General features: G+C 40.5%; 1 protein-coding gene across 3 annotated transcripts in view; it reads right to left on the bottom strand.

The window, feature by feature from the left end:
* LOC126248230 (Fanconi anemia group M protein) overlaps window positions 1-24,929 on the bottom strand; it is a 238,925-nt gene that overhangs the window by 42,332 nt on the left and 171,664 nt on the right. For all 3 annotated transcript variants that reach the window (XM_049949058.1, XM_049949057.1, XM_049949056.1), the window contains 2 exons: window positions 6,592-6,801; window positions 3,863-4,044 (listed from right to left, as the gene is read on the bottom strand). In XM_049949058.1, the coding sequence (XP_049805015.1) occupies window positions 3,863-4,044; window positions 6,592-6,801 (392 nt within the window). The remainder of the gene's footprint in view (window positions 1-3,862; window positions 4,045-6,591; window positions 6,802-24,929) is intronic.

The following is a 24,929-nucleotide window of genomic DNA, read 5'->3' as shown; positions in this document are numbered from 1 at the left end:
AAGTAGACTAATTTTCACGTTGAATGATCACTTACTTCAGATACTGTTCAAACAGTAAAAATGGCGGCAAGAAGTCTTTGAACAAGATCCTGAACATGGGCTTTCCACGAGTTTACTATCTATTTGAACACCTAGAAATTTGAACTGTTCAGTTTCACTAACCATATGCCCATTCTGTGAAATTAAAATGCTGGGTTTTGTTGAATTGTGTGTTAGAAACTGTAAAAACTGAGTCTTACTGTGATTTAGCATTAGTTTATTTTCTATAAGCCATCAACTTATGTTATGAAATGCACTATTTGAAACCGAGGCAATGTTGCACACAGCAACCTTTACTAGCAAGCTAGTGTCATCAGCAAACAGAAATATTTTAGAGTTACCCATAATATTAGTGGGCATATCATTTATATAAATAAGGAACAGGAGTGGCCCCAACACTGATCCCTGGGGCACTTCCCATTTTGACCGTATCCCACTCAGACCCCACATCACACTCATTCTAAACACTGTGAATAATGACCTTTTGCTGTCTTTTGTAATATCTGTATGTCCTTATTCCATTTACAGAAAACAACAATACTTTGAACTCTCTCTCTCTCTCTCTCTCTCTCTCTCTCTCTCTCTCTCTCTCTCTCTCTCTCTCTCTAAACACAGTGGATCATTATATATACAACTGTATAATGACATTTACCATTAACATTTACAAATATTAGAAATACTTATACTATCATTTAAATTCAAGAAAATTTCATATTTGACATTACGTAATTCTCATATAGCTGTAAAGAACGCTAACAACGCCATGACAATTGAAAATTCTCTAGCTCAGTAAAGCATTCTTAAAATGCCACCTAGCAGATGCTAGCATTGCTTGTAAACTAACTTGCACCACTTGTTACTTACAGGATTCTTATGTATCAACTCCAACATTTACATCTCACACTAACCTCATGCAGGAAATGAAAATTAATTATAATTTGTCAGTACAGATGCCACTGACATTCACTCAAGAGTACTCCATTCTGTTAATCTTATGATAAAAAAATATATATATGTGACTCCTAGATATGTCACGAAGTGTAATATGAATTCTATTGTTCTCTATATACTTCAGTGATCTGATGGACAGAGTAAGCAGCAATCTGTTACTCTTTGCTGATGACAGTCGGCTTGGACAGATTTTCTATTTGGTCTGATAGATGGTAACTTGTTCTAAATGTGGAAAAATGCAAGTTAATGAAGATGAGTAGGTAAAACAATCCCATAATGTTTGAATACAGCATTAGTGGTAAGCTACATGAGGCAGTTACATATACAGGGTGTTACAAAAAGACACGGCCAAACTTTCAGGAAACATTCCTCACACACAAAAGAAAGAAAATATGTTATGTGGACATGTGTCCGGAAACGCTTACTTTCCATGTTAGAGCTCATTTTATTACTTCTCTTCAAATCACATTAATCATGGAATGGAAACACACAGCAACAGAACGCACCAGCGTGACTTCAAACACTTTGTTACAGGAAATGTTCAAAATGTCCTCCGTTAGCGAGGATACATACATCCACCTTCCGTCGCATGGAATCCCTGATGCTTTGATGTAGCCGTCCACAATACGAGCACGAAGAGTCTCTACATTTGGTACCGGGGTTGCGTAGACAAGAGCTTTCAAATGCCCCCATAAATGAAAGTCAAGAGGGTTGAGGTCAGGAAAGCATGGAGGCCATGGAATTGATCCGCCTCTACCAATCCATCGGTCACCGAATCTGTTGTTGAGAAGCGTACAAACACTTTGACTGAAATGTGCAGGAGCTCCATCGTGCATGAACCACATGTTGTGTCGTACTTGCAAAGGCACATGTTCTAGCAGCACAGGTAGAATATCCCGTATGATATCATGGCGGTGAATCGAGGAAGTACAGTACATACTGACGAAACTAAAATGAGCTCTAACATGGAAATTAAGCATTTACGGACACATGTCCACATAACATCTTTTCTTTATTTGTGTGTGAGGAATGTTTCCTGAAAGTTTGGGCGTACCTTTTCGTAACACCCTGTATTAAATATCAACCCATAACATTGCAAAACAATATGAATTGGAGGGAGCACATAAGGTCATTTGTAGGAAAGATGAATGGTAGACTTCAGCTTATTGGAGCAATTCTAGGAAATTGTGGCTCATCTATAAAGTAGATTGTTTACAGAACACTCGTGCAACAAATTCTTGAGTATTGCCAGAAAGTTTGGGATCGTCCATAGCTCAGATTAATGACACAATTAAGATGCAAACAGCTAGAATTGATGCCAGTAGGTTTAATTAACAAGGTAGTATTGCAAAATGCTGCATGCACTCAAAGGGAATCCCTAGAGGGAAGAAGACATTGCTTTCACAAAACACTATTGACAAAGATAATAGAACTGACATTTGAGATAGACTCCAAAATGATCCCACTGCCATCAACACACACTGTGTATAAGAACCACAAGGACAAGATAAGAGAAATCATGGTTTGTAAGGAAGCATATACACAGTTATTTTTCTCTTGCTCCATTTGTGGGTGGAACAGGAAAGGGAATGATTAACAATGGTACAGCATGCCCTTTGCCACGCACTGTATGAGGGCTTGTAGCATATATATGTAGATGTAAATGTTAATAAAGAACTGATCATCAAGTTTTAGGAAAGCATGCATTTAGTACATAAATAGCAAAATGTCTATCCCATGAAATTTTGTTCTCAATCATTGATTTGAATTCATCAATCACAGCTGAAGGTCAGCCTATTTGTTATTTACCAAGAATATTCACTAATCTGCCATTAAACATTGCGCATTATTTTCAAACTGAAGCTAAATTCATCAGACTTCCATAAACCTGAATTATCTGTTAGCAAATTTGGCAGTATGAACTCTTTTTTCCATTCAGAAACTATATTCCACTACAAACCAAAGACAAATCACACAAATAAACAGTTACCCGGCACATGAGGTGATTGCCTGGTCAAAGATGGGAGAGGGATGGCATTGAAAGGAAGGTTCAAAATGAAGAAGAGAAATAAACTGAATTTTGATTGTATTCTGAAATTTCAGGCTACATAAGGGCTCATCCAGGACAGACTGTGAGGTCATCTGCCAGTGTGAGTGTGAGTTGGAAACAGGGATAGGAAGAGTTAGAGTAGGTGGTTCACTATCAAGCGAGTTGGTGACGGGTCAGGGAGAGCACGGAGAGAGGTAGGCTGCAGGAAGCCGTCCGCATGGTCTGGAAGCTGAAGTACAAGAGAGCGACTCAACTGCGTTCTATTCCCCAGGATACGGCTAGCAACACAAACCTCATGACCCCTTGCTCACGCCTCTTATTGGCAGACACGTGGGGTTGGTTTATTCAGTGGTGGTGGTGGTGGTGGTGGTGGTGGTGGTGGTGGTTGTTAGTGTTTAACGTCCCGTCGACAACGAGGTCATTAGAGACGGTTTATTCAGTACAGTGGTGGCATGACACTTGTTTACTCAACATAGCACTGGAAATGTGTGATGTTGATGCTATAGTTCTCACAAGTTCATGGATGCTACAGGACCTCACAATAGAGCTTGGTTGTAAAACACTGAAAAAGAAATAAAATTTTTGTTTTGAACTCTAAAAAATTCCCAGACTGTTGGATGCCCTGTAAACAGTAAACGACTTCTGCTGCTCATTATTAGTGTCATACTGGAGCCAACAGTTCACAAGGTCTATCATATGGCAATGGAGGTGGTATGAGAATTGAGCAGCACGGTCAAATCAAAACATTCTTTACTTTTGGAATGACCTTCATATGTAACTTAAAGCACATCACCAAAACATTATTCACAACAAAAAGCTAACCTTTCTTATTCTACTTGAGGGTATTCCCACTGGCAGTTTGAACGTTTTGTCGAACAATAGTGATGCATCTTCAAGTTTTTTCCTTTTTGCTTCTGTTGTTTGTAGTCCTTTTGCTTCAGCTGCCCTCTTTCGTTTCCTAGTTTTTGGTTGAAGGTTTGCGCTGTCCATTTTTTTTGCCAGTTCTGTGGAAGGGTGCAATAATTTAACAAATATCATGTTAAATGTTAACTAATTAACTTAAAGCTACAGACAAGACTTTAACTATTGGTATTAAGGAAGCCAGTTGATTAAAGCATTGTACGGACTTTCTAGGAAGTTTATATAGGAAGTAAAAATTAATTCAGAAAATACTATACATCAGAGAATAAGATTAAAGCACTTTCTACAACAGAATACAACAATAAATAGTCACTGTGTTGCTTCTGATGTCACTGCAATTTCCCATGCTGAAAATGAGCCTAGAAATGAAAGAAGCTAAATATGAATATTGAACACCCTGGGTGGAAAACCAATAATGGAAGGAATAAAAGTGGAAGGCAGGTTGCTCCAGGCACACGTGCCATACGGGGCAGTGCCCATCAGCTCACCTGTGGGCATGTGCAAGTAGTGTAGGCAACTTGTTAGATGTCCTTACTGCACATGTTCTGCACATACACAAGCCAATTGGTCACCCCTGCCTGTAGGTGCTCACCCATCGCAGTATGATTGCGTAGGCTGCGTTCTGGCTGGCTGACTGCCTACATGTCATCTGGTTGCACACCTCTGCCCACTGCAGTCTGATGGAATTGACTGGCCGGGGTAAATAGAACAGAGGAAGAGGAAGACAGCGACAGGAGAGGAGTGTGTGAATGTAGAATGAGTGAATGAGAGTCATGGGAAAATGGATGGAGGTGGGACAGGACCTAGCAGGTCATCTACATACAGGTGAAGAGAAGCTCATATTGGCACAGGTTGTGAAGCAGCCATTGAAATGTGTGTTTGTTTGTGTTTTTTGTATTAGTTATATCTGAAGGAGGACATTGTATAGTAGGTTAGCAATATTAACATTTATAACAATAATGGGAATTCCTGAATGGAACAATACATAAATGAAAGGAAAAGCAACCACTCACTCATAGCGGACCAATGCTTGGAGCACAGAAACACGTAACAGGAAACAGCATTCACAGCAGCTTTTGAGCACTAACTCTTTTCTAGAAAAGGTACACATCCACACACAGCATTTGAGCACTAGCTCTTTTCTAGAACACAGCCACACAGACACCCAACTGCACACTCCTGTGACCAAGGCCAGACTAATTAAAAGAGGCAGGTGACCCTGCAGCTGCACAAGATGAAAAGAGTACAGGGGGTGCCACAGAAAGAGATGTAGGAAGAGGGAGAGGGGGGAAAAGGGGGGGGGGAGTAATGCGAAGATGAGAGAAAAGGTGCTTGCGTGTGACAGAGAGAGAGAGAGAGAGAGAGAGAGAGAGAGAGAGAGAGAGAGAGAGAGAGTGTTCGAAAGAAGCAAGACCATGATCATAGGGAATGTTGATATATAGGGAAGTGATGTTAACAGTGGAGATTTAAGCCAGGGGTATCTCTAGAGAACAGGATGGTTTGGAGAGAGAATTTTCACCTGTGTAGATCAGAGAAACTTGCACTGGGAGGAAGTATCCAAATGGCCCATGTGACGACGCAGCTGTTCAAGTCATGTGTGTTGTGGTGTGCAGTGTGACTGGAAACTGGATGGTCCACTTGCAGAACATGCTGCACACCACAATACAAATGATTTAAACTGCTGCTTCAGCATGCATGGCAATTGGGTACTCCTTTCAAGCACACGTTTCTCTGAATTATGCAGATGGATATTGTCTCTCCAACACATCTTGTGCTCTCAAAATCCCCCTGGTTTAAATCTCCACTAACCTGTTCCCACTGCTTCACTCGTCCTTTTTCCTTTCTCTCTTCTGTCCATACCACTCCTCCTCCGTCTAGTTCATGCACTACTTTCTACCGCCACCCCCCCCCCCCCTCCCCACGAATGTGGGCATTATCTCTCTCTCCCCTCCCCTCTTTTTTCTCTCCGCTCTCTCTACCCTTTACTCTTTTTGTCTTGCTGTGCGACAATGGAGTCACCTGCCTCTTTCCCACTACTCTCTCCTTGTGACCCCCATACCCTCTCCCCACTTCCATCAGCTCAGGCAAATGCTTTCAGTAAGTGAGTATCAGTAATTAGTCTTGCCATGGTCACAGAAGTGTGCATTTGGGTGTCTGTGGGATTGTGTGGGTGAATGTGTGCTTTTGCTAGAAAGAGGTAGTGCTTGAAAGCTACTGTGAATGTTCTTTTCTGTTGTGTTTCACATGTTGGTCTGGTATAGGTGAGTGGTTGCCTTTTACTTATTTTACATAATATTAACTGGAACTAGAAGATTTGGAAAACAATGTAAAAATTATAAATTAATTTCACTGTTTAGTATTTTCATATTAAATTGTACTCTTTTATGGCTTGCAAAAAAGAATTATTTGAAGAAAATTTAACAGTTTATTTTGATTTAAGACTAAATTAGCTTTTATGTGAAGAAAAGTAAAGTGTAGGTTAATTTGTGATGACAGCAAATAAAGATTCATATTGTTCCCATGTTTTAAAAAATGGCACTATGATTTTACACACAACGTCTGACAGAAGTCCTCAACTATTTTCAAGCAATGTCTTCTACATCCTCCAAACTGAATACAAGCAAGCTTACCAGCAGTTTGTGTTTGTGGTAAATTTCGTTGCTTTGATTCAATGAGGTTAAACAAAGATTTCAAATCATCTGTGAGGAATGAGTGGCCAATTAGAAATGTTTTTTGAAACTGTGGAGTCCATTGGTGATGCATCAGGAGTCTCTCTGATACCGGACTTTTGTTTCCAGGTAGTTGTGTGGTTGGATGATGAAATATATCTTGAAGTTCATCTGGAAACAAACATTAGAATTTTTTTTACTGTGAATGAAAATAATTAGATTACACTGATATGTAACTTAAAATAATAGCAGAAAAAAATCTGCCCCAAAATCAGTACTGTAATATTCCTTCAAACCAGCATAAGCCAACCATTTGGCAACATGTTGAAATTTTAGAAGTAAAAGTTTAGGCTACAGCCTAGACAAACCATGGAATTTTAAAATGTGTGCCTCATTCATTTTAGCAACAGTTAAAATAAAATCAAGATCCTCCCTTTCAATGAGCAGCTGCCCTCCAGTCAGAATAGGACATTCACTCAGTTAAAATATAGCTTAGTGAAATATTTATGTCATAAACACAACAGAATGGTGCACCCTTCAGTAAGAGTACAACGCCACATTCCAGATGGCAGCACTATACAAGTGATAAATCAAAGTCATTTCATTCTAACTTGGTGAATGGAAATAGGAATGCAACACCTGGGCAATTACTCCCACTGTCTGCAGATGTCCTGTTTTAATTTCAACCATCCCTCTTCTGAGTCACTCATGACCTAACTCAACAATGAGATGGGAAAGAAAAAGAGGCATAGCATTTTGTTCAACTTTGTATCCCGTGAAGATCTCTTTTGCTACAATGTCAACTTTTTCATTTCTCTGAATGCCAACATGCTTTGATACGCAATTGAATGAAATGTGCTTCCCTGTCTTTCCTCTAGGAAATGGGAGTCATACATTTTGGGCTGTTTCATTTGGTGGTACATTTACTGATGAGCATGGAATGCCCCACATAATTGGTGGAGATAAACTACGTCCTTGTTCACATCTTATCTGCTCTTGTGTCTACATTTCTGCAGGAAAGATTCTTAATTCACTGATGGGGAGGCTACTGAAGAAGTTGTCACAGAAAACAACTGAATGATCCCCTATTCATAACCAAATGTCAAAACTGTGCAGACACTGTAAAATATTATAAAGTACTTACATGAAAACAAAATTAAGAGTGGTTTCTTTTCTAAAATATCTCCAAATTAAATCTACTTTGGTCCTTAGCAAGAATACTCAGCAGCATCAGGTAATCCACAGTGTAACTGAACTCACACTCTAAGATGCTATGTTCCCAAGTGTCTGTTAATTATCTCCTCCAATGCTCCATTTCATGAACTGTGGAAAAACTTTATTTAGGGAGATTTGGTCCTTTCCAGGCTTCTTGGAGTCATATTGAAATAAAGTATCTTTGAAAGTAAGAAGCTGCCTTGTCTCTCATATTAATATCAAAAGAGCAATGTCAATTTCTTTAGTAGTCCTTGTGAAGAACCTGAGCCATCTTCATAGCCGAGGATGCTAACGCATGCCTGTGTGCTTGGAATTAACTTTGGAGGAAGAAACTTCAGATCACAGCCAAGAGGGTGGAAACTATCACCATTATTACCCTGACAAAGGGAGGAGAGGTCATGGTATCATGGAAGATGTTTCCTGATCACCAGATTTTGCACCAATGACTGGATTAAATTCCAAACCTCCCTGCAGTGTCTCACGGAGTGATTGCATGTGACTGTTGATGGTGATCCATCTGTCGGATGAATATGTTCAGCTCGGCTGTCCACTTGGTGCTATTCAAGAGGAGTGGCCTGTGCACCAGCACTGGGCATCAACCTCTTCCTTCTCTAATCATCATCATAATCATCATCATCATACAGGGTTGGCAAAATAAAACTAGCCCAGCAAATATTGTAAATATGACTAGTGTTGGACTGACCCTTATTAATTAACATCATTGAAGATGCACGAAATGGCTACCATTGATGGTGAAGAACCAGAAAACTCCTGATTCCACTAAAAGCCATTGGCAGAACTCAATAGGCAAAAATTTGACAGGACACTTCACTTGTGCATAGCAGTAAAATTTGTAGGGATACAGATGCAAGTCATTTTTGATAATGTTTGGACAGAATTATGGCCGGCCGCGGTGGCCGTGCGGTTCTAGGCACTTCAGTCCGGAACCGCGTGACTGCTACGGTCGCAGGTTCGAATCCTGCCTCGGGCATGGATGTGTGTGGTGTCCTTAGGTTAGTTAGGTTTAAGTAGTTCTAAGTTCTAGGGGACTGATGACCTCAGATGTTGAGTTCCATAGTGCTCAGAGCCATTTGAACCATTTTTTTTGACAGAATTATCTCTTACTTCTCACTTGCACAGATACTCTTGAGCAAGGTTTTCTAGTGTTTGAACTCTTTTAGGATAGTTACAGTTTTTATTTGCTACAGAGCCCATTTCACACTATTTTGCCACTAAGTTTCGCACTAAAGACCTTTTCTGGAGGTTTTGCCAAAACACTTAAAGTCTTAAGCAAACAGTTCCGCACAAAGTTTTGATAACTGCACTTTATGTAACAATCGACAATGAATGTTTCACTGCGAGCACCATTTTTGTTGCGTTCAACAGGTCACTAAATATATATGCTCTTTTTACTCACTCAAAAGTAATGGCACAGTCAAGTACTTGGGACAGAGCAGGCTGTTCCAGCCCAAGAGCTCTGCTGCGAGCAACTGCGCACCAGCAGACAGGAATGAGTAAACAGCTCATGCACAATGTCACAGGTGGACAGGGCTGGGCAAGCAGCTTTCATGAAGCTCTTTGCACAAAACACTGGCCAGGAAGAAGACCATGTACAAGGCAGTACTGGGTAACTGATTATAATTAACAAAAACATTAATATTAGCCAAATGTATGAACATTTTATTTAGTTTTTAGAAATATATTTCTGTTTATTCATGATTAATGAAATATTGGGTGTCAGTTCTTGAGCTGCCACAAGATGCACAATACTCTTAAGTACTGGGTCATGCTGCTGGGATCTTTCTGCAGTTTTTATTCTCTTGATTATAGAAGACAGTTGTTCACAGCCATAGATTAGATTAGATTCACTTTCATTCCAACTGATCCATAGTGAGGAGGCCCTACAGGATATAGAATGTGTCACAAAAACAATAATAAAAAGGTTTTTCTTAAACTGAATTTCATTGGTTGTTGAGCGTTTTATGCAAGTTATTGAAAATTTGTGTTTCTGAATAATGTACACTATTTTGTACAAGAGTAAGTGACTTTAAATCCTTGTGAAGATTATTCTTATTTCTAGTACAGAGTCCATGAACTGAGCTGTTGGTTTGAAAAAGTGATATATTTTTAATGACAGATTTCATTAAGGAATAAATATGTTGGGAAGCAGTAGTTAGTATCGCTAGTTCCTTAAACAGGCCTCTGCAGGATGTTCTTGAGTTCACACCACATGTAACTCTCATTGCACATTTTTGTGGCCAGGAAACTTTAGCTTGGCTTGATGAATTACCCCAAAAAATAATCCCATGACATTAGGGAGTGAAAGTAAGCCTAGTATGCCAGCTTTTTCATTTTTATATCCCCCTATGTCTGACAGAATTTGCATTGCAAATAGAGATTTGTTTAGACACTTCAGCAGTTTGTGGTGTGCTTCCCCCCAGTTGAATTTATTATGAAGCTTAATCCCAAGAATTTAACACTGTCCACTTCTTCTATCTGCTTGTCATCATATGTTAGGCATATACTCGTGGGACACCCCTTACAAGTTCTGAAATGCATGCAGTGTGTTTTTTCAAAGTTTAGTGACAAGGAATTGGCTAGGAAACAGTGATTAATGTCCACAAATATTTTATCATCCGATCTTTCTAAGACTCCACTTGATTTGCTATTTATTGCAACGTTTGTATCATTGGCAAACAAAACAAACTTGGCATCTGGTAATGTTACTGATGGAAAGGCCATTGATATACACAAGAAAAAGTATGGTCCCTCAGATGGAACCTTGTGGGATCCCACATGTAATTAGTTCCCAGTTGGATGATGCTTGATAGCTTAATACATGTCTCTTTCCTAATAACACCCTTTCTTTCCTGCTAGAGATATAAGATTTGAACCATTTTGCAGCATTTCCTGTTACACCATAATATTCTAATTTACTTAAAAGGATATTGTGATTTACACAGTCAAATGTCTTTGACAGATCACAAAATATACCAGTTGCCTGCAATTTTTTGTCTAATAAATTAAGTACATTTCCACTGTAAGTGTAGATAGCCTTCTCAATATCAGAACCCTTTAGAAATCCAAACTGCGACTTGGACCGTATATTATTTGTTATAAGATGGTTATAAAGCCAATTGTGCATAACCTTTTTTAAAATTTTTGTGAATGCTGCAAAACTGAAATTGGATGAAAATTTGACACTGTTTTTGATTTTAAAGATTTTATGATGGACATTACTTCTGCTGGGGTAGTGAGGGTCAAATTCATATTATGGAAGTTACTTGAAATGTCTGGTCTGAGGTATGACATGGCAACATCTACAGAACATGACAACCCCATCTTTTCAGTAACAGTTAAAAAAATCATTTGTTAATAAGTTCTGCAACACTATAAACATTTGTCACCAATGTATCATTTACTCTTAATGCTATTTGCCCCTCTTCACGTCTAGTTCTACTGGTCTCCTCTTTCACTATATCCCACATTGTCTTTATTTTGTTATTTGATATGACAATCTTTTCCTTGTAATATATTTGCTTTGATGTCCGTATTACAGTCTTTAATATTTTCCAGTATGTCTTGTAATGTGCTATAGCATCAACATCAGAACGGTTTTGGATTAACAGATACAGTTTTCTTTCTGTTTTACAAGATACCTCTATTCCTTGAGTAATCCATGGCTTCTTTGTAGATTTTGCTCTAACCTTGGTTAGTTTTGGAGGAAAACAGTGTTCAAATAAGGTAGGCACTTTATTAGCAAAAATGTTATATTTTTCATTCATGCCATTAGCACTGTAAACATCACTCCAGTGAATGTCTCTGAGGGGTGTCCTAAAATAATCAATTTTTGGATTATTGATTACTCTCTTGAGTTGAGATTTAACAGATTTTATATCCTGTTCAGTATTAACATTTAACTGAAGGAACCGCATGTCATGGTCTGAGAGGCCATTGACTACTGGTTTTGTAATACGAAGGTTGTCCACAAAGTAAGTTCCCTTTATATTTCTATCCGCAGCAGCGCTATGATCGCAGTTCCAAGCACGCGCGGCAGTTACTCTGACTCAAGGAGAAGACATGTACACCATTTTCAGATCGCTGCTGCTGACGTGTGCTTTGTAGTGCTTCTTTATAATGTCAGCCGTAATTGAAAATGCCGCTGCATGTGAAATCGGATCTGTGATTCGTTTCCTAAATGCAAGGAAAGTTAAACAAAGGACATTCATTGGCAAATCTGCAAGGTTTACAGACAAAATGCTATGAGTGAATCAATGGTTAGAAGATGGGTCAGACTGTTCAATGAACGATGTGATCAAGTGCACGATGAAGAACAAAGTTGACACCCGTCTGTGGTTACTGATGAACTGGTTCACACAACTGAGGAGAAGATTGAGCACAACCCTAAGTTTACACTTAGTGCCCTTGCTATGGAAGTTCCAGAAATCTCATGATTAGTAATTCATGAAATTGTTACGGAAAAACTGAAATTTTGAAAACTTTGCTTATGTTGGTTACCCAAAATTCTTACTGAACAATACAACAGATGGGCAGTGCACTTCAGTTTTTGAGCTGCTACAATTAAGAAGGCAATGGTTTTCTTTCTCGGATAGTCACAGGGGATGAAACTTGGGTATCGTATGACACTCTGAAACAAAACAGCATTCAATGGAATGGAGGCACACTTCATCCTCAATGAAGGTTAAGCCTAAGCAAATCTTGAAACCTCGAAAAGTCACGTGCACCATATTTTGGGACAGAAAAGTCATTTTGCTGATTGATTTCTTACCACAAGGCCAATCAATCAATGCACATGGTTACTGCGAGACCATTAAGAAATTGTGCCACGCAATACAGAACAAGCACCGAGGATTACTGTCAAAAGGTGTCATTTTTTCTATGATAATGCCTGATCTCACACGGCAAATGTGACCAACCAACTCTTACAGGAATTTCACTGAGATGCGTTTGGTCATCCTCCATACAGCCCGGACCTCGCTCCTAGTGACTTTCATCTCTTCTTACACCTAAAATCTGTCCTCGGTGGTCAACGCATCAACGATGATGACGAGCTGAAAGAACATGTTACCACATGGTTGAATACACAGGCAGCAATCTTCTACGAAGAAGGCATATAAAAACTTGTGCCACGCTATGACAAGTGCCTACAAAATTTCGGAAGCTATGTTGAAAAGTAGTTTAACAGCTGTAGATTTTTGTATAATAAGTATTTTTTCTGTATCTGTACATGTTTGTTTTACATAACCAAATGGAACTTACTGTGTGGACATACCTCATATAATTTTGTTCACTGGACTTTTCTATAAAGATATTATCAATGGTTGTTTGTGAGCAATTGGCTACCCTAGTTGGGAACTTTACAGTGGGAATTAAGTTGAATGATAGTGATACTAACTCAAATAAGTCCTTATTGGGAGAGTCTTTAAGGAAATCTACATTGAAGTCACCAGCAACCACTATTTCTTTGTTTTCTGTTGTTAAATGGGCCAATACAGCTTCAAGGTGGTTTATGAACAGATTAAAGTTACCTGCAGGTGCTTGATATGCACTTAATATTATGAGGATTCTTTTATGAAATTCTACTTCTGTTGCACATGCTGTTCTAGGCAAAATTTATGAATGTTTATGTTCTTAAATTTATGACTGTTCCTGATGAATGTGGCAACTCCTCCTTTATCCATTTCTGCTCTACAGAAGTGAGGTGCTAACCTAAATCCTGTGACACTTGAAAGTTCTATACCAGTGGTCACATGATGTTCAGGAAGGCAGATTATGTCAGCTGCTTTCCTGTGTAATCTGAAAAAGTCTTCTGCATGAAGATCATGATACCATGTTACCAAATTCATGGTGCTGTAATGTCTGTCCTTGAGCAGTGTGCTGTTTAGCAAATCTATTACTTTTAGTTGCATTTCTGAAGGAACAGTATCTGTTACGACTGGAAACGGAGTGCTAAACAGGTTTAACTCATTTTGTAGGCATTGCATGTCCTGCAATCTCACCTCAAAACTTTGAGGAAGTTGTGCGATAATTTGTTGATAATCACCAAAACTTGTTTCTTCAGGCAACTGATGAGGTGAAAAACACTCGAAAAAAGTTAGATTTCCGTTACCACGTTGCCTTTCAAATAGACAAAGTTTGTCCATGCATGCATTAATTTTATTGCACACATCAACAATTAATAGATCCTTTCCTTGAAGTGACATATTTAAGCTGTTTAAATGTCTTGCGTTGTTAGTTAGGAAGGCCAAATCTGCTTCTAATGTCTCATCACTGAATGATGGTTGCCCCTCTCCTTTCATTTCCACAAACAATGCAATCTAATGTCTCATCACTGAATGATGGTTGCCCCTCTCCTTTCATTTCCACAAACAATGCAATCTATCTCTGAATTAAGAAAAATACATTGAGAACTTTGCCTCTGCTAAGCTACCGTACTTTTCAGTGGTAAGGAATATCACCACAGACTGCTTCCAGGTTGTGCAAAAAGTCTTTGAACTGGTGACACCAAGGTGCCTTACAAAATTTACACACTTCACCGTAACCTTCGTGATGTTGGCACACTTCACACTTTCAGCACAAAGGGCTTCCTGGTGCACAAAACAGTGTATGTGTGATGTTTGTTTCCATAATTCTGTCTTCATTTTTTCCTTCAGACAAATCAGGAAACCTTGTTGGCTTCCAACCATTTGGGGTGCACTGTATATTGTCACAGAACAGAGCTTTTCCCATGGCAAGCACACGTTTTCTACACACACACAAACAACCTCAAATGTTTTATGACCTGTGGTTAAGTATTCCATTAGTATCGTGTCTAATAGCTCCTCAAAAATCTGTAGTTCCAAATTAATTCCCCTCACAAATACTGCAAGCTGAGCAACATCTGTGGTTCCATCAAGGGTTAATGAAAAAGCTAGTTAGGTCTAGCACGTCTGCTTCAGTTGATTTTTCAAATCTGTGCCCATATCTCGGATCCAATGAGATACTGTTTGCTCGGAGAGGTAAACTCCTTCATATTTTGTAATGTCTGCTGGTGCTAAGCACTCTACAATGGCAAGAAGGCATGACTCAACCAAGGGACCCATTGAGGAAAGTGTTCCGGTTGTTGCAATGATGTGTGCAACTTTGTAGCTTACTTGAAGGACCGCATCAGACGTATCTTTGTTGATGTCAGCAATCTACAATAGTTGCACACAACATATGCAATAAACAAAATCAGTACATATACAGAGTGTGCAGAAGAAGTATGTATTCATTTGTTATATTTATTTATTTGGCATCAGATTTACCTGTTGCTGAACTTCGCCCTTCAGTGCGACAATGAGTTTCTTTCTTGCATTACTGTCCAGCTTATTGTACTGCATCGCGTGAAGAGACATGTAGTGACACTCTATATCATACTTATTCATCGTATTTAGAACTTTATGATACACAAGACAGTGAGGTAACCCATCTTTCTCAACAAAAACCATTCTTCCCAACTTGGCAAAAATGGCAATGGGCTGGTTCTAGAACTCATTGTCATCACTATGTCCACTACAAAGCACAAGACATGACTAAGCAATGAGCACATAATGCACTTGTGTGCATGCACAGTGAAATGGACCCTTGCGGGTGACCTACCCCCTAGCATCTGTTCACCGGGTGAGCCCGTGAGCATCCACTGACATCCATGCCCCATGCAGCTGACTTGGAACAGCATGGGATACAGGATGCGGGAGATGCGCAGGCACATACTTGTGACAACAACCAACTGGTGCACTGAAGTCAGTGTTTCCACCATTTCCTGTGATGGGCAATTCTGATGTTCATTAAGAACAAACATTACCCCAACAATCTTATAAATATTTTGCAGGGCAGCTTAATTTTACTCACCCCGTACAACATGCTGTAAATACATTCATTACAGTCACCTACACTCAACACATACACTCCACACACAGCTCTTAAACATCGCAAGGAAAGGAGCCATTGTGTGTGAAGGAAGAAAAGCCTTTCTAATTAGGTGTCTGAACCTATCCCTCGGCATCTCCCATATGATTCTTTCTTTTTGTAAGGAACCTCAACAAGCTATAAAGAACTGTGGAATTATGATTCAGCGTCGTATCACAAGCCTCAGACAGTGCCAGATCTAACTCCTACATAGAGAATGGGCAGCTGGAAGCATTCCTACTGATGGAATTGGAGTCACAACTGTTCCTTTCTATGACTCTTCTGAATCAGCAAAAAGCTAGCTCCAGGTTGTTGTTATTAGCAGTAATTTGAGCCAAAGCTCGGCCTTGTGATGATTAATAACTCCCTAATTTTTGTGCATACTTTCGATGTCATTACAGTACCCATAGTTCACCTCCTATTCCTTATAAATTCCTTCTGAAAGTACAAGGTTATTAAATGCAGTAAACCGATTTCTTCACTGTAGCTATGTTTACTGACTATTGTCATGAAAATCAACACTCATATGCAATAAATTCAAAAAGCTTTGTATTGTTGCAGCTGCACTTCAGATTTCTGCTACAAGAGTGCAGCAGCGAGCAGTTAGGCAAGATGGCGACAGGCATTGAGAAAACACATGTTGTGCTTGAAATACACATAGCCCACAGAAGTTGATGAACAGAATAAGCAGATAGCTGAACATTCCACAACCAACCGTTTGGAAGATCTTAAGGAAACAAATGAAGCTGAAGCCTTACTGCTTATAATCACTGCAAGTCCTGAATATCGATGACAAAGTCAGACTTTTGAACTTTTGACACAGTTACAACAGCTTATGGAAGAGGAAGAGTTTCATGAGAAACTCACAATTAGTGATGAAGTAACATTTTTTGAGAATGGCACAATGAACAGGCACAATGTGCGAATCTGGGGGAAGAGAATCCCCAATCTATTGTGCAGCATTTTCTACATTCACCAAAAGTTAGTCTACTGTGGAGTCTCAATATTTAAAGTTTACAGTCTCTTTTTCTTCTGCAAAAACAGACCTTCATAGGACCTATGTATCTGCACATGCTAGGAAATTGGCTCATGCCACAATTGGAGACCAACAGTGTGGACTTCATCTGCCAATAGGCTGGTGCTCCACCTCATTTCCAACTCGATGCTCGTGAAGTCTTAAACAGGAAATTGAGAAACCAATGGATCAGCTGTGGTGGGGTTGACGATCAACAATTCATTTCAGGGCCTCCACACTCTCCCATCATAACCCCATGTGATTTTTTGTGTGGGGTTATGTGAAAGATTTAGTGTTTATGCTTCCTCTACTAACAGAACTATGTGCTCGTATCAACAGTGCTTTGAACAAATTGATAAGGAAATGCTGCACTGAACATGGGAAGAATTTGATTATTGACTTCATATTTGCAGAATCAGTATGAAACCACATATGAAGCACTTGAAATAAGTAAAAAAACTTTTGGGGTTTTTCTATGTGTGTGCGAAGCCCTGTGAAATCTACAGCACATCTGTGAAATAACTTCAATAATTCATTCGAAGAATTCTTGCGATAATGTTGCATTCCTTGCTTCAGTAATTTACAATATGTTACTGTCACTATCCTGAAGATGATATTTACAACAGTAAATTTATGCCTGGATCTTTACTGCGACACTCTACTCGTTCTTTATTCAACAGCATCACTCCACACATAGGCACTGATGCATAACTGGTGTGGTGCCATGATCCATTAATTATTGGTCACTGGCTTGATGTTCAAAGAGCTTCAGTTAGCTGTGCAGCTTAACAACAATGACAACAACAATTTTTATATGTTCATAATAGCTTTATGAACTTGGATTTCATAACTTTTTTTGTACATCTACAACAATAATATTATGTCATAAATATACTGAATACATACAAAGAGTAGCATTTTAGATATTATTACACAAATCTTTACCACCACTAATATCCTGCAATACATAAAATGTGTCATCTCGCCTTTTAGTAACATTTAAGAGTAAATTCGTACAGTCAGTAGTGCAGTTGTCGTTTCTTTAGAACAGCCAGCTACACAGCTCAGCAAGGAGCCACCCTCCACTGATGACACCAGGAGCATAGCAAGTTGATATTTAGCTTTCTCTGTGTGCTTTTATAGTTAATTCCACACATTAGTAGTATTAGGATGGATAGGATGTGTGCATACAGGATGTGGACACAAGAGAAACCAGCCGAAGATTGTGAACAGGTGAAGACTTTTTGGTCGTGGTCAGCCATCTTCAAACTGCCAGCTCAGGTTGTAGCAGTAGTGGAGAATCTGGTACATCACCTGGACAACCTGAGGTTGGCTTGTTTCAATCAATGGTCCAGCTGCTGAAGTAGCTAGCAGTGTATATGATGTAGTGGTTCCGTCCTCATTCATGTAGCTTGAGACGGAGAGTCAATGTGGAGGTTGTTTGTCTGGCTTAATCCATTCACCCTGTGAGTGGACAGGTGGCCACTCTTTCAGTAGGGTCCAGGCAGGCACATGAGGACACAAGTTTGCTAGTTATTGGCAGCTCCAATGTTAGGCATGTTCCACGGTCCCTTAGGAAAATGGTATTCAAGGCTGGAAAGAAATCCAGGGTGTTCTTGGTTTGTCCGTCATGGGGCTTCATGTGGAGGAGGCCCTCCCTGCAGCTATTAAGAGGGTAGGATGCAGTCATCTGTGAGTTGTGGCTCACATCAGTTCCACAGGCATCTGTTGCTTAGGTTCTGAGGCCAGCCTCAGTTCGTATGGGTGAAGGTTGCTGGTCTCTCTTGCTGGTTGCAAACAGAGCTCACAATTTGCAGCATTATACCCAGAGTTGATTAGCATCCTTTGGTTTGGAGTGAAGTGGAAAGTCTCAACCACAGGATCTATTGATTCTATGACGGTCTTGCCTACAGATTAATGACCCTGTGTTATGTGAATGAGAATTTATTGTAGGACTCCCCTTAATAGGTCAGGGGTGCAATACACAAAGGAAGCTGCTACTATGGTAGCAGAGTACTTGTGGAGTGCACACTTGGGTTTTTAGGTTAGGTGGTAGTCTGAGGTCTTTTGATGAACACTTGCCAGTTGATACAAAGAGAGTGAAATCAGACTGTGTATTAAGTAAAGACACTCTAGCTGTTAAAATTTCAATAGTAAAATGAAAAAGTACTTGTAACAGAAGTCCTGAATTTACTACCTTCTAGAAAAGTTGTTGCACTCAAACTATTCTAAGAACTGAGACCTGGTTGAAACTTAAAGTGGAAAGATCTGAAATATTTAGCAAGACATGGAACATTTACCAAAAAGGCAAATTAGAAGTCATAGAAGGGAGTGTGTTCATTCCAGTTGACAAAAATATTATATCTATAGAGGTGGACACTGACTAACTGTGAAGTTATCCAGACAAGAGTAAAAAGCCAAGGTGAACTCAAGGTAATTATGAGCTGTTTTTACTATAGACTCATTCAAAGAAAGTCTAAGCTCAGTAGCGAAGAAATACCCAGATCATGCAAATTTCTTTGGAGGCAACTTTAACTTGCTGATCATAGAATGGGACGTCTATGGGTTCATTGCAGGTGATACAGACAGACAGTCTTGTGAAGTACAGGGCTATTACAAATGATTGAAGCGATTTTATAAATTCACTGTAGCTCCATTCATTGACATATGGTCACGACACACTACAGATACGTAGAAAAACTCATAAAGTTTTGTTCGGCTGAAGCCACACTTCAGGTTTCTGCTGCCAGAGCGCTCAAGAGCGCAGTGAGACAAAATGGCGACAGGAGCCGAGAAAGCGTATGTCGTGCTTGAAATGCACTCACATCAGTCAGTCATAACAGTGCAACGACACTTCAGGATGAAGTTCAACAAAGATCCACCAACTGCTAACTCCATTTGGCGATGGTATGCGCAGTTTAAAGCTTCTGGATGCCTCTGTAAGGGGAAATCAATGGGTCGGCCTGCAGTGAGCGAAGAAACGGTTGAACGCGTGCGGACAAGTTTCACGCGTAGCCCGCGGAAGTCGACGAATAAAGCAAGCAGGGAGCTAAACGTACCACAGCCGACGGTTTGGAAAATCTTACGGAAAAGGCTAAAGCAGAAGCCTTACTGTTTACAATTGCTACAAGCCCTGACACCCGATGACAAAGTCAAACGCTTTGAATTTTCGGCGCGGTTGCAACAGCTCATGGAAGAGGATGCGTTCAGTGCGAAACTTGTTTTCAGTGATGAAGCAACATTTTTTCTTAATGGTGAAGTGAACAGACACAATGTGCCAGAACTGCGAGCTCGCATCAACGATGCTTTCGAACTCATTGATGGGGAGATGCTGTGCCGAGTGTGGGAGGAACTTGATTATCAGCTTGATGTCTGCCGAATCACTAAAGGGGCACATATCGAACATTTGTGAATGCCTAAAAAAACTTTTTGAGTTTTTGTATGTGTGTGCAAAGCATTGTGAAAATACACTCCTGGAAATTGAAATAAGAACACCGTGAATTCATTGTCCCAGGAAGGGGAAACTTTATTGACACATTCCTGGGGTCAGATACATCACATGATCACACTGACAGAACCACAGGCACATAGACACAGGCAACAGAGCATGCACAATGTCGGCACTAGTACAGTGTATATCCACCTTTCGCAGCAATGCAGGCTGCTATTCTCCCATGGAGACGATCCTAGAGATGCTGGATGTAGTCCTGTGGAACGGCTTGCCATGCCATTTCCACCTGGCGCCTCAGTTGGACCAGGGTTCGTGCTGGACGTGCAGACCGCGTGAGACGACGCTTCATCCAGTCCCAAACATGCTCAATGGGGGACAGATCCGGAGATCTTGCTGGCCAGGGTAGTTGACTTACACCTTCTAGAGCACGTTGGGTGGCACGGGATACATGCGGACGTGCATTGTCCTGTTGGAACAGCAAGTTCCCTTGCCGGTCTAGGAATGGTAGAACGATGGGTTCGATGACGGTTTGGATGTACCGTGCACTATTCAGTGTCCCCTCGATGATCACCAGTGGTGTACGGCCAGTGTAGGAGATCGCTCCCCACACCATGATGCCGGGTGTTGGCCCTGTGTGCCTCGGTCGTATGCAGTCCTGATTGTGGCGCTCACCTGCACGGCGCCAAACACGCATACGACCATCATTGGCACCAAGGCAGAAGCGACTCTCATCGCTGAAGACGACACGTCTCCATTCGTCCCTCCATTCACGCCTGTCGCGACACCACTGGAGGAGGGCTGCACGATTTTGGGGCGTGAGCGGAAGACGGCCTAACGGTGTGCGGGACCGTAGCCCAGCTTCATGGAGACGGTTGCGAATGGTCCTCGCCGATACCCCAGGAGCAACAGTGTCCCTAATTTGCTGGGAAGTGGCGGTGCGGTCCCCTACGGCACTGCGTAGGATCCTACGGTCTTGGCGTGCATCCGTGCGTCGCTGCGGTCCGGTCCCAGGTCGACGGGCACGTGCACCTTCCGCCGACCACTGGCGACAACATCGATGTACTGTGGAGACCTCACGCCCCAAGTGTTGAGGAATTCGGCGGTACGTCCACCCGGCCTCCCGCATGCCCACTATACGCCCTCGCTCCAAGTCCGTCAACTGCACATACGGTTCACGTCCACGCTGTCGCGGCATGCTACCAGTGTTAAAGACTGCGATGGAGCTCCGTATGCCACGGCAAACTGGCTGACACTGACGGCGGCGGTGCACAAATGCTGCGCTGCTAGCGCCATTCGACGGCCAACACCGCGGGTCCTGGTGTGTCCGCTGTGCCGTGCGTGTGATCATTGCTTGTACAGCCCTCTCGCAGTGTCCGGAGCAAGTATGGTGGGTCTGACACACCGGTGTCAATGTGTTCTTTTTTCCATTTCCAGGAGTGTATCTCAAGTAATAAAGTTATTGTAGAGCTGTGAAATCGCTTCAATCATTTGTAATGACCCTGTAGTTTTGAACACATTTTCCAAAAAACTGTCTTGAGCAACAAGTTCAGTAGCCCACACGCAATTGAAATATTTTAGATTCCGTAGCTACATATAGGCCTGACTTTATCAATAGTGTTACCATAGAGACAGAGATTTGTGATCATGGTATCATAGGAATGATGTTTACTAAAGTTAATAAATCCATTAAGAAGACTAGAAGAGAATTTTTGCTAGAAAGAGCAAATGAGGAGTTGTTAGCAAGCCACTTACACAATAAATGAATATCATTTTGTTCTGATACAAAGGACATAGAAGAATTACAGATTGTGAACTGCATTATGGAGAAGCATGTGCTGAGTAAGTGGATTAAGAACAAAAAAGACCCACCATGGTCAGAAAATGCTAGGAAAGTGGAGACTGTTGCTCTCTCAGTTCAAACAAGAATGTGCAAATGACAACAGGTTAAAGTTATTAGAAATCTGTGTGCCTGTGAAAAGAATGTCATGTGAAGCATGCAACTACTTTCACTGTCATGCCTTAGCAAAAGACCTTTCTGAGAACCTGAGAAAATTCTGGTCCTACTTAAAATTGCTAAGCAGGTCAAAGGCTGCTATCCAGTCTCTCAATGACCAGTCTGGTGTGACAGTAGAAGATAGCAAAAGGAAAGCTGAAGTTTTAAATTTCATTTATCAGAAATCATTCAAATTGGAGGATCATACAAACACACCATCATTTGATCGTTGCACAGACTCCTGTATGGAAGATGTAGTAATAGGCATCCCTGGTGAAGAGAAGCAAATGAAAGAATTGAAAGCAAACAAGTCACCAGCTCCCGATGGAATACAAATTCAGTTTTGCAGAGTGTGTTCCTCGGCACTGGCCTCATACTTAGCTTGCATTTATTGTGGATCTCTTACCCAGTGCAAAGTCCGAAGCAACTGGAAGAAAGTGCAAGTGTCTCCTGTATATAAAAATGGTAAAAGAATGGATCTGTAATATTACAGACAAATACCCCTAACATCAGTTCGCTGCCATATTCTTCAAAATAGTTTGATTTCGAATATAATAAATTTCCTTGAGACATAAAAGCTTTCGTCCACAAATCAGCATGATTTAGGAAGCATTACTTGTGTGAAGCTCAGCTTGCCCTTTTCTCATGTTGTATCCTGTGAACCATGGTGAACGTCAAAACGCAGATTCCAAATTACTAGATTGCTGGAAAGCATTTAATATGTTGCTCCACTGCAAACTGTTAACAAAGCTCTGAGTGCACAGATTAGGTTCCCATATATGTGAATGGTCTGAAGCCTCTTTTTAATCTGACATACAGGTGTGGGCAGTAATCTGTGATTGTTTGTTGAGGACATTCTGGTGTGCACGAAGATGTCATCGTTGGCATCAAAGCAATCAGAGGTGTGCTGCTACATTTGTTGCCAGTAGGTACAAAGAACATATGAGTATTACGGAGAAGCTTCATGAACTCTGGAGGAAAGTCAACATTCTTTTTGCAGAACACTTAGAGAAAATTTGGAGAACTGTCATTTGAAGCTGACTGCAAAACTATTCTCCTGTGTCAACATACATTTTGTCTAAGAACCATGAAGGCAAGAAAAATTAGGGTTCATATGGAGCCATACAGACCATCATTTTTCCCTCGCTCTATTTGCAAGTGGAACAGGAAAGGAAATGATTAATAGTGGAACAAGATATTCTCTGCTACACATCATGTGGTGTCTTGAGGAGTATATACATATATATGTATGTGTATGTATGTATACAAAAATAGTACTGTTGATAATGGCATTCAGAAACCTTTGAGTGGGTATAAAAATCATTCAATTAACTACTATTTCAGCTTGCCCTTAAGAAGATTTCCATGAAATTGCTACTGCTATAGATTTGTCTTCCAGCAGCAAGTGGGCTATGACCTGTAGCTCTTTTGTTACTCAGAATCCTATGATAATCACATTTTGTTTGTGTATTGTAATGATTTATGTCTGTCTCTAGGCATTACCCTAATTTATTCATTTTCTTTTAGAAATACAATTGTCTTAAAGGCATGCTGCGAACACAGTCACCAAATTATACTTCGTGAAGTACTTGCTACGCAACTGGTATTTGTTTATATTAGCATTTCTTCTAACTGGCCTCTTCTGAAGTCTGAATATTGTACCCATATAGATTATGGGTGTCACACCCCCAAATATCAATCCTACAGTATATTGCAAATGCAAGTGGATTAATACTTAGTGTATTTGCTTTAGGACCGGAGTAGTTATATTTGTGAGGCATTTCAGTAAGGAAAATTTGCAGGTAATATTTTTACAGATGCATCTGACATGTCCTTTCCACATAAGACTTTTCATCCATTACAATGTCTAAAAATTCATGTATATAATATTTTTCAGCTGTAGACAGTGATTCAATATTTGTGTCCACTTTAGACTGGTTATAATTTAACAAGAACTTCATTTGAAACTTCCTGGCAGATTAAAACTGTGTGCCGGACCGAGACTCGAACTCGGGACCTTTGCCTTTCGCGGGCAAGTGCTCTACCGACTGAGCTACCCAAGCACGACTCATGCCCCGTCCTCACAACTTTAATTCTGCCAGTACCTTGTCTCCTACCTTCCAAACTTCATTTGTTTATTTATCATATTACAGGGGACCATGGAAGTCAAAGTTATTTGGTCATGGAATGAGTTAGCATACATGATGTCCTAGCAGGAATGATCCGTATTTACGGATGACAGGAATGATCATTTAACTCAAAAAAGTCTAGTAAACATGGGCTCTAAACTGTATACCCCAATGCCCATGAGCACCTGTCCAGTAAAAGAGATGTGTTGCACAGTGGCAGAGATTAGCAAGTGCTCACAGCTCTTGAGGTATGTACGAGGGTAATCCCAAAAGTAAGGTCTCCTATGTTTTTATAAGTACATAGACCTGTTTATTTCTACAATGGTTTACATCAGTTTACAGCTTGAACATTTAGCTATTTTTCAACATAACCACCATTTTTGTCGATGCGTTTTTGTACCAGCTTGCCGCCATGCTGTTCAGAAATTTATGAACTGGTGTAATTGTTGCTTGGTCTCAGATGTAAAGTGGTATGCCCAGGTTTTGTCACTCGTGACAATTGAGTCCAGAAAGTCGTCCTGTTCGGCTGCAAGGTGGTGAAGAAAC

This window comes from Schistocerca nitens, chromosome 3, assembly GCF_023898315.1.
Source record: "Schistocerca nitens isolate TAMUIC-IGC-003100 chromosome 3, iqSchNite1.1, whole genome shotgun sequence".
Taxonomy (NCBI): Eukaryota; Metazoa; Arthropoda; class Insecta; order Orthoptera; family Acrididae; genus Schistocerca; species Schistocerca nitens.
Note: the sequence above shows the minus strand (reverse complement) of the source record. Positions and strands in the feature narration are given on the sequence as shown.